Source organism: Aspergillus brasiliensis (assembly GCF_001889945.1).
Source record: "Aspergillus brasiliensis CBS 101740 unplaced genomic scaffold ASPBRscaffold_1, whole genome shotgun sequence".
Taxonomy (NCBI): Eukaryota; Fungi; Ascomycota; class Eurotiomycetes; order Eurotiales; family Aspergillaceae; genus Aspergillus; species Aspergillus brasiliensis.
Window position 1 is genome coordinate 1740186 of NW_027137442.1, and position 10752 is coordinate 1750937.

The 10752-nt window shown below is 50.4% G+C and overlaps 3 protein-coding genes across 3 annotated transcripts; 2 read left to right on the plus strand and 1 right to left on the minus strand.

Annotated features, from left to right (window-relative positions):
- Positions 1–1728: 1728 nt before the first annotated feature.
- Positions 1729–3770, minus strand: ASPBRDRAFT_190710 (Hsp70 family protein; the record flags this gene model as incomplete). Its single annotated transcript, XM_067620281.1, has 6 exons — positions 1729–1964; positions 2076–2151; positions 2228–2390; positions 2470–3011; positions 3065–3654; positions 3728–3770. The coding sequence occupies 6 exons, from the start codon at positions 3768–3770 to the stop codon at positions 1729–1731; spliced, it is 1650 nt and encodes a 549-aa protein (XP_067484649.1).
- Positions 3771–4842: 1072 nt separating this feature from the next.
- On the plus strand, positions 4843–6296 carry ASPBRDRAFT_654738 (uncharacterized protein). The gene has a single exon (XM_067628541.1). It carries the CDS (start codon positions 4867–4869, stop codon positions 6235–6237), a length of 1371 nt encoding a protein of 456 aa, XP_067484650.1. The 5' UTR covers positions 4843–4866; the 3' UTR covers positions 6238–6296.
- A 2717-nt stretch (positions 6297–9013) lies between these two features.
- On the plus strand, positions 9014–9611 carry ASPBRDRAFT_190712 (uncharacterized protein; the record flags this gene model as incomplete). The annotated part of the gene is made up of 2 exons (XM_067620282.1): positions 9014–9143; positions 9202–9611. The coding sequence occupies 2 exons, from the start codon at positions 9014–9016 to the stop codon at positions 9609–9611; spliced, it is 540 nt and encodes a 179-aa protein (XP_067484651.1).
- Positions 9612–10752: the final 1141 nt, after the last annotated feature.

The following is a 10752-nucleotide window of genomic DNA, read 5'->3' on the forward strand; positions in this document are numbered from 1 at the left end:
TGTGTTTCTACATTTGTAATTACAGTACAGTTATCTTACTCGCTTAATTGTGGTAGTAGTAAACCTCTTCATCACTGGACCAATTACTTGGATGATACTATACAATACCAAATGGTTTCCTCTCACTCACTCCAAATCCCTCGCTCGTCAGCATGGGCCCGTTCCTGTCCTGTCATCGGGATACGTTACGACGTTACTGACAGCGGGAAGTCTAATCAGTAACCACTACTACTCCGACCGTAGATCCCGACCGTGCGGGCCCCCCGCACGGTGCGCACCGGCCACCTATGTTATTAGTTATACTATACAAAGAGACCGTTTCCAAATTAATATATTTCAGCTGGTTTACCAGCTATTACCCTATAATTGAATATGAGATGAGGATATAGCAGATACTGAAATTCTTATAAGAATTCTTATAGAATGTTCTGCATACTGCCTATACTATAAGGAAGCACACCAGCCAGCGCTGCCTCCACACTGGCCTCCGCTCATGCCACACCCGTCGCTACCTACCGCCTACTTTAGATGGTATAGTACGCAGCTTTTATAGTAAAAGCCTTGCTTTTGGGAGCAGGCAGGATTTCACCGCCTACTAGGTTGGTCTATCTCAAGCCTGAGGCAGTGCATTACATTGTCTATAAGGAGAAGGCGGTGAAGATTTCCCTCGTTAAAAAGCAGCCTTTCCCTCATAGGGGAACATACTATACCATCGAAAGTAGACGGGTAGGGTGTGGCATGAGCAGAGGCCAGTGTGGAGGCAGCGTCTTCCTACTAGAAAAGTAGATTGAGTGCAGTCTAGAAATCTAGAAATCTAGGAAAGAAAATACTGATAATATCATCGATTGTTTATGTCATTTTTATACTTCAATATAGTACTCTACAAGTATCTGTAAAGGATCTGAATTCATACAACCCACGCGATACTCTTCCCCCCGCAAGGTACTGGTTAGCGATGGATACTAATCAGGTGACCCACAGACCACTCACTCGCGGAAATACATCTCCGCGAGAAGACCACACTACGGAGTAGATAGCGACAAGACTCCAAGGCAATAGGACCCTACATTGATACTTTATAAATAATATAGTCTTCTTCACACTACCTCACTATCTAAGTATATGTCCTTACAGTATCTGTCAATTAAGATATCATATCTCACTCTGAAAATGATATCCTTTTGTATGGGTGGGTGCTGGGTGCACCATGGGTAGCCAGCACGGGCGGGGTGGCCCGCACGGTCGGGAACTAACTATCTAACGTTACCAGTTACCACAAGGCCCAGCTTAACTCCCTTCAAACCGTATCAATACCAATGGAGTGTAAAACTCTGTCCGTTGTTTACGTGTTGATCTACTCCGTATTTATTCCGACATCGAACAGGTCATAATCACCTCCATTCTCTGTACGGTGGAAGCGGGGCAAAAAGAAAAAAAATGGCATTGGAAACAATCTGAGCCGATGAATAAGTCGATGATAAGAGAGATTAGAACCAAGAAGGAAAAGAGAGAAGAGAATCCACCCAAGCAATTTGTTAGTGAGAAAAGGAAAAAAGGGAGATCTATAGTTAGTTACAATTTAGATAGACAGACAAACAAACAAGCAAGCAAATAAACAAGCAAACAACAAAACCCGAAAAGTGATGTCCCCCTTCTACGGTATATCCAGACCCAAAGAGGAGGCGCAGGGCCGGGGAGAGCGGCAGAACAGATTCACAAGTATCATCATCACTGGGCCCAGTGGGGAATGAGGTCAACGACGTCATGGGTGATCGTGTCCACCACTGGCCCCAATTGATTCTGAACGTTCCTCAGCCGGAACGTCCAAACGAATCTAGCATGCACTACAGGGTCAAGGCGCCAGAATGCCCGAAGGTGGTAGTGCCTGACAGTCCCGTCCGCGGACATCCAAGCCTGCGTGTTAGCCGGAAACGAGAGTGTGCACGTACACAGTGTCTCAGGGTCTAGGAAGTGTCAGTTCGCAAAGGTGCTCAGAGTTTTCGTTGTTGGGGGGGGGGAGGGGTTGTGTGTCTACTAAGCTTGGGTTCCAGTATACCGCCGGATTTCAAGGTCACCCACGCGCTGGCCTTGCTGTACGCTATAGGTGATATCAGTCCACCCCGCTGGGGGTATACCAGCTCGTGCCTGCCTCTGAAGAAAGCCAAAACCCCAAGTGTCAGTAACAAGAATCTCTGGATTTGAAAATTCGCCCATGATGCATGCGTACCTCGTTGATGGCGGTCTGTCGCTTATATCCGGCATGAATCAATCCCGTGCCCAGCTCCGCGATGTCGGGGGTGACAACCTCATAGGTATGTTGTCCGCAGTACTCCATGGGATGGATGATGGTTCCCCCCTTGATGGCTAGGCCGTGGGCGAGAGCGGTGATGCTGCACCTCAGGAGTTAGCTGCCGCTGCTGTTGGAGACGGGGATAGAGAGGGAGGAAGGGGGGAGAAAGTAGAACATACGCATCATTACCGTGAAACGATCCCATAGGGACCAGGTTGATTCCGGGATACCTGGTAGTAAGCATGGCACTCACTCTTCCCCGCAGATAAGGGGATTGACTCAGACCACCAACTATGACAATCTTGTTGGGATTGTGCTGGGCGATGAGCGCTATCATTCGGTTCTGGATCTGAGTCACAACCGGACCTAGGCTCCGCTGGAGGACATCTTGAGAGAAGATGAATTTTCCCTCTCCCGGGTCAAAGGCGTCGCATCCACCTCGATAGTGGCGGTGGAGGTACCGTGGTGGAAGGTCGAGATCGACACGGGCCCATCCGCGACCGTCAAAGGAATGTTTGGCTGCGATAGCTGCCTGCAACCCGATGCGCATGACATTTCCAGAGCGTAAGGGCAGGTCCAGGGACTGTCGAAGATGCTGTAACAACTGTTGGTCGACCAACGGGTTGGCACAGTCCGCTGTGCTCTGTTCGGCATGTTGTCGGAATATTAGCTGGTGAGGTTTGGTCGGATGCACCGCAACAACATCCAAAAGACTGAAATCCTGCTCATGGTAAGCTTGTTGATGATCCAATCCATCGTCAAGGGAGCGCTTACATTCGTGAGACCACCCAAGTCAGAAACCAACACGCGGTCTCCCGGTCGGGCAAGCGAATTGTCGCGTAGTCTGTTTGCTGCAGCAATGGCAGCAGCAACGCCCTCCGTGCAAAAGAAGACGCGCCCTTCGTTCATTCGGAAACCGGCCCGGTTAATGGCGTCCTGCATTAAAGCCAGGCCCTCTGCGCCCCAACAAGCCGGCAACGCGAAGTGCCAGTCAATGGGCGGGAGGTTTCCGATTGCCAGTGCGTCCCGGATTGCTTGGTCGTTACAAAAGTCGATTCGGATGTTTGCCAGATAGTCAGATATCAGTCTCACGGTCTCTGGGCGATCTCGATAGTTGAAGGCATCGTCATAGCCGCCGAGGAGTGCGTGCAAATCCAATTGTGCTACCGGCACCACCGGTGAGCCTTCCACCAGCAATTTGGTCCACGCGTATCGTGGGGTTTGGTCCAGGGCCGGGTCTCCGTAGGTTGAAGGTTGGTGCACGCCGTTGGGGTAGGCTACCACTGAAGGGATGATGCTGGAAGTTGCCCCCGGGGGCGTCCACTCCACGGATTGTCTTCTCAGTTGGTTCCAGTAAGACACCACTGTAAACAATGCATTGGATTAGCGCCCAGCTGAACAAAGGACCGACAAGGAAATAACAACAAAGAGATATACGGGGAAAAGAAGGGCTGCCACTTGCCTGTCTTGGTGACACCATGGTCAAGACCCGCTGTCAACCGCTGGTTGTTCATTTTCCCAAGAACAAAATTAGGAGTCTCAGCGAGAAGAAATCGGAGAACAAGGAGCAAAGTCTTCAGGAAAGTGTAGCAGAATGACTGTCAAAACAGAGCACAAAGAAGCTGTAAGGCGCAACGAAATGGATGGAACCATGGATTCAAGAGGGAAGCATCCAAAGCGTCTCATCCTTCCACCTTTTTATATGCTCTGAACTCCGCTGGCAACGAAGGAACGAGAGGTCCAGCTCATCAGCCATGTTGCTATTCCAGTCACACTGTCTCTCCTTCCCCCACCTCTCTCTCTCTCTCTCTGTGTGTGTGTGTTTGTGGGGGGGTGTGCCTGTCTCTGTCTCTAACGTGCAAGTCCGGTGATGACAGTGTATAGACTTTCCGGGTTGAACCCCTTTACCAAAGTGGCTTGGGGATAAAGAAAGTTTGGTCATCCGAAACCGCCAGAACTCAAAGAGGGAAGTCGGAGGCGCGGTCCAGAAGAGGCCGTGAAAGATAAACAAGGAAAAAGAAAAAAAGGAACAGAGAAAAAGACGGGCAGAATTACATCTCCACAAGAAGAGCACTGAGGAGCGATCTACAAAGGAACGGAAAGTACTCAAAGAAGCAATCGGGTTCTTGAAAGAGCAATGATTGGCTAAAGTCTAAAGAGGCAACGGAACCAAGCTGAAGCGCCCAGCTGGAAAGCATCACAGAAAGGATAACCAAGTATCTTCAGTAGTGAACTACTAGTAGTAGTAGGCGTATAATTAATAATTACTCCGCCGTCATGATGCAGATGGTAATTTGCGTATTATTCGTTCTCGTCCGTCCTGGCCCGTCTCTCTCCTCACCAAGTTCCTCGTGTCTTCCCACTCCGTGTTTCTTGTCTCGTTTCTCTCTCCATCTCCAGATCCTACGCCAGTTTATTCGGTCGCTGTTACTCCCTCGAGGCCTTTTCCCATTCAATTCTCCCGCTATCGCTTCCTCGGCCACCCCTTGTGCTTGTTGAGGCATCTTCTTCTTCTTCTACTATTATTTTTTTTTTTTTCTCTATCGGATCGACGGTTCTCCCTCTACTACCACACCATGGTCCCTAGTACTCGGCGGACCAAGCGTGCTGCTACCAATGACCCCGAAGCCGCCCGCTCAGACGATGAGTCTTCTCCGGAGCCCGAACGCGTCTATCCGACCGATTACCACTTCTCCACACGCGAAGAATACCATGACTTCTTCACGCAGCTGGCCAGGTTGAGCACTGGAGCCATGTTCCAGAGGGGCGATCCTCCGTTCATGCATGAGGAGTTCAAGCTCCTGCACGTCTTGTTGATGAGTTGGACTTGGACATACGGCGCAGAAGAAGACCCAAACCATCGCCTTACAGAACCAGGCCATCTCTCGAAAGAAGCATGCCATCTCTCTAAAGACGACAAACAGGAGATCATCGCTAGTCTCAAAGGCCAGTGCGTCCAGGAGGATTGGGACAGTATCAAAGCCCTCTGTCCTCCCGCTGCTCGTCGGTCGCTATGCACTGTACTCCTTGAGGCGATGCTCTACCAGTTTATCTTTGTTACGCTCCTCGACTCGCCCTTTTGGTTCATGGACGGCCGGATTGATCCTACTGACGTGGATGGCGATCCTCAATTCCATAAGCGGTTCCAGCATCTGTACGAGAGGATCCGGGTGCGGAACAGCTTCGGTGCGGCATGGATCAAGTCTGCGGTTATTGGGGAGTCTAACGAGAGCATCTATGGTGGCACGCGTGAAGAGGTGGAGTTCGCTAAATGCAACTTGGCTCGGCGCCAGGCATTTGTGGAACAGTCCAGAGACGAGCTGCTCGGGCGTCGGGTCTTCCAACTTCTTCTCCGCCCAGTGGAGGGTGAGGACATAGTTCTTCGCCGTGATGGTCTTCAGAGAGTCCTTCAGAAAGCTGTTGACACAATCATCTACACTGAAGGAGGGTTCTGCGGTAACTCGGTGATACACAGGCTACCTGACCTGCCTGTCTTCCAGTATGACTCAGAGATCATGGTTGGCCATTCCTACCATGGCTGCGATCGATACCGTACTCCCGACTGGGCACCCGCTCCAGGAGGTCGAGTCCTCATTGTTACCCGCCCGGGCCTCACTTACGTCGATATTGAAACGTATGGCCGAGTCGGCAGGGTTCCTCCTCACCGAATGGTACAGGCGGAAGTGATAGCCGAAGTGATCAAGAAGAAGCCGACCAGTGGCAAATCGAAATCCAAGCGCAAGCCCAAGACCGCGCGCAAAAACAAGTCCCGGAAGCACCCCAAGGCCGATCCTCAGTCCAGTTGCATACCTGAGAACTCCCAGTCCGCGTCTCCGTCTCAATTCGCCAGCGCCGCCGAAGCTGAGGACGACACCACAGAGGGCGAGAAAGATGTACCTCTGGGGGAGTTGATGCCGCCGCTAAGGGAGTCCTTCTGGCGGCAGTGAGCAATGTGCCGTTACTGATTGATTCTTTCTTTCTTTCTTTCCTTCTTTCCTTTTTTTTTTCTTCTTCCATTTTTTCACTTCCTTTTTTTTTCGGTTTCTTTTCTTCTAATCAACTCTCGCTGCCTCTGTCCTTCTTTTAACCAGCAGCTTGCTTTAAAAGGGTTGAGATTTTTTGAGGGTGGATGTAGTGTCTCTAGTTTGCTGCTGTGACTATGGTGTCGTTCCTTTGATTGTTACTTTTGCTGCTACTATTGTGTCGTTCCTTTGATAGTTACTTGATAGTTTTAATCTAGTCAAATATCGAGAGTCGTCAAACCGACCGAACCTTAGAGACTGTGGGTGTTATGCGTAGTGTAGATGGGATGATTATTACCTTGTTCGCTGGACTTTGATAATCAATCATACCCAAGTTTTCTACCATTCGAAGCATAAAATACAGTCTTTGGGCACCAATTTGTTACATTTCCGTAAAAATAGACGAATATGTTAGGATTTGCACTCTTCAGCATCGTCAATGGCCAGTATTCAAAACAATAGAATACAGCAATCGCCGCCCCCTATTGGTCTTCTCCAGGATTTTTGGAATGTTAAATACGGTATTATTTACGAGCAGTGGCCCAGTTGCCAACCTGCCCGGTCATTCGTGCATTATTTTTCGGAAAATACAAACAGATCGGTGGCCAACGACTGTATGTATGACCTGTCACATCCCTCCAACTCGCCGCAGTAAACAAACGCGTGAAGCCACAAACAATCACGCGTGCTGCTGGTACCCAAGATGGTATCTCCGAACCAGTAGTAGTTACGGAGTCAGTAGTTCCCTCGTTTGCCCTGCATGCGTCCGTGCGTCGATCCGAATATGACAGCCAGGGATCATCAGTACTAGACTACTACGGAGTAGTACTACTAGTTTACTTTTATCGGAGTCCCTGGCCTGGCCTGCTTCCGACAGAACGGTATCGATACTGTCGGATTAATGTCTGTCTGTTTGTTTTATTCTTATTTTTGTTTTTATTTTATTGCTATTTCTATTATTATCATTGTTGTTGTTATTATTGTTGTTGTTGCTGCTGCTGCTGTTGTTGTTGTCGTCTTTTTTTATCCTCCGAAATCTGACAGGTATCAACTCAAAACTCTCCGATCTCTTGCCTCCTCCTCCTCCTCCTCCTCCTCCGTGTGATCACCGGACGGGAAAGACCAGTCGCCTCTCTTTACCATATGAGTAGTAGTACTACTATTGCGCCTTCTGCTGGGAAAGCAGGAGGGAGTCCATTGGTTGGAAGATACTTTATCTCAAATTCTAATTTATTTTTTTATTCGTTTATCGGATGTGACATGTTACATGTTAACTTACCTTTTAGCCTCCTTTTTTATTTATTTTACCCTTTCCTTGGCTATCATTGGATTCTGCAGTGAAAATCCCATGCACCCCCGTGGTGGGATCGATCAAGGTTCATTGGCCTCGTGTGTCAGCAGCCTCCTTCCAATAGTGAGTTAGTTAGTGAGTTAGTTGGTCCAGTTGTGAGTCACCCTTGAATTTTGATGACGGGGAAACCCAGCCACCGCAATAGCATCGGAGATGCGATCGTGTGCATCTCCGGTCATTGAGTGATTTCTCCGGAATGATGGTGGGTGGTATGCTTTACTCCTCCTAAAGTTTACTATCATCTGAATCAGGGGTGGGTGATGGTCATCAGGCCTCTAAACAATCATCAGGCGACGCCACGAGAAGAAGGTCCAGTCGGTCGATGATGATCTAGACGACGCGGTCGGGCGCAACAAGCTGCCGCTGGGAAGTAACAGACTCTGCACCCGCAGGCCAATAAGCGGGATGGTGATCTTCACGGGGCAAAATAGAGATAGAGGATGACAGACGCCACACTCGTACCCGGCAGCGCGGGTCTCACCGAACCGCCAGAGGGTGAGGGGCCAGGCAGGATCATTTGGGTTGAAGAAACCCAACCCCCTGGATGATGAGCCCCGGGGAAGCAAGTTTCCGTGCCGACAAGGTTTGGCTGACACTTGAGGCGTTGCTGCGATTGCCCCGTAGACTCACTCGTGGGTGGCTTGACAGGCTCGTGCGTGATATGATCGATCGACCGATCAATTGTCCCCATCTGAGCGAGACCGGATAGGGGCAACGCCCAGCTGTAGTGAAGCTAAGGAAGCTACTGATTTCGCTTCTCGTATTTGTCTCTGAGTAGGAATTGGCCCGCAAACGGATGAAGATGGATGAGGATGGATGTTCTAGAAGAGGGGGTGAGCATCCGTGACAGCGCCACCATTCTGCATCTCTCTGTTAGTTTGCTGATGCAAGCGAGGTTGTTTTCTTCAACTTAGCATGAGCCCTATGGTTCCCTCTTCGACCGTTGTTTGTTTGTGGGAATTCACCCCCTGCCCTTCGTGACCACGTGCCCTACTTCGACAGAAGACTTTCAGCGTGCTTCCCGTCATCTTCATCGACACCGACAGCTTTCATCGATCAGGTTGTGAGATCCAACATCCTCAGCTTCACCATGACACCCATTCGGAAAGGAAAAGGAGTCCAGCGATAGTCCTTCGGGGTTGAGGCAGCGAATCATGATGGGGAGGGATAGCGACCGAGGGGAACCGACATCACCATAACCTCCACACGAAGTGAGCTCCCTTTCGCTGCTACCTGTTTGATGCTGACTAGATGGACAACATTTCCCTCTTCTTCACTGTTCATGTTGAGTGCGCCTCGGTAGATGAATAACCCGTCAACGACAGAACCCCTCTAGCCAGTCGGTGGCAGATGCTGGGGGTAGATCACGACCGTCAGCAGAATTCGAATGGACCTCAGAACCGGGTGACCTACTCCGGAGGGTCACCGAGAGGGCCCTCCACAGCCTGGCGGGTGGCAACTAGTCCATCTAGTTTAGTAAGTATGCAAGGATGGAGACGGCGGTTTCACATCGGTTCATCACGGCTAATCTCTCGCAGACTCGCAGTTTTGCCCCCCTCAACCCCCTCCCATCTCTCCGCGAGTTGCATCACCCCCGGTTTCAGCGACGACGATCATTGATGGAAGAATCATCGACCACCCGCATCGACAAGGGACGAGGACCATGACCATCCTCCACGGGATGAACAGGGACGAGCCGAACGTGGGACACGCGGCCTCCGTGGGTGCCGCTGGCTCCCGGCGATGCCAGGGTCACTTCGGGAGGAATGGCGGCCATACGCGACCGGGAGGCGACCTTCATGTGGAGGACATGCGACACGGACATAACGGCCAATCCTGTGGTCGCCTGTTGCATCAGCGGGCTAGGCAGATGAGCGAGCGAGCGAGGCTGTTCGGCCTGGGGATGGAGGTCACAGGCTCGCGGGGACGGTGGAGTGGGCCTGGATGAACCCCGGGGGGGCCGCGTTGGGGAGGTAGCTCTACACTGGTTGGAGAAGAGAGGGAAACAGCTGTTGCCACTGAAGTCATCAACGGGGGTGTCGTAGCATAGCCTCACTGGGAATAGGATTCTGTAGCCGGTAGTTGCCTAACTTAAGTTGCCTAACTAGCTTATGTAGTCCGTATGGAGGATATTGTACCCCAGGCTTGGCCGGGGGAGACGGGGAGGGTCGGCAGAGCTGCCTCAGGAGGAAAGTGGGAATTTCGATTTGATCATCCACCGTGGGTAAGCGGATGAGATAGGAAGATAGATACGTAGATAGATAGATAGATAGATAGGGCGATTATATTCGATAGTTAGTAGAGAGAGACAAGTCTCTACTATCTAGAAAGTAGATACATAGGTTAGAGGACGAGAGAGATCCACCGGCAGTGGTACCGGAGCCGGGCCGGGTTCCTTTCCGGTGGTTGGATCGGGTTGGCCGTGAGCAACCAGCAAGCAAACCCATCGGGATTAGTTAGTATGGGGAAGAAACAATGGGGAGATATTCTATTAGTCTTCAGAGTTCAAATCCAGTTAGTAACTAGTATCAGGAAGATGGAAATGGGGAAGCGACACACGAGCTAACTAATTAGCGAACCATTCCCCGGAATCCCACTGTGCCTTGTAGTTCTACACTTCTGTCCCTTGCTTCCATCTTCACTGCTTCGGTCGGCTCTGCACCTCACGTTCCGGGGATAACCAGAGCCAAGCCCTAATACATTTGTTCTAGAAGGCGGGAAGGAGGGAGCTGGAAATTGAGCGGTAGGCCGTATGGAGTAGTAGTCGACTAGTCTCCCGGCTATGCAACCAGTTAACTCGTGGGTAGGCAAAGAAGGGTCCGGCTAACCGGCCAGGAACCGGATCAACCACCAACCTTCTACCTACGTACTCACTCATCTTGCTTGCCTTATCAACAAATCACAGGATTTTACAGAGATGGCGATTATGATATGATAATAATTATTATCACCATACTCGGTCATATCGCCATCATTTCCCCAGACTTGCCCGCCCTGGCCCTAACCCTTCTGTCCTAGCATGGTTCCACGTGGAAAAAAAGAAAAAGTTCGCGGAACAGTAATGCAAGTTATGCAACACTAACATGAAA

What these genes read in the sequence shown, in the direction of transcription:
- ASPBRDRAFT_654738 (XM_067628541.1), top strand. Translation starts at nt 4,867, where the DNA reads ATGGTCCCTAGTACTCGGCGGACCAAGCGTGCTGCTACCAATGACCCC.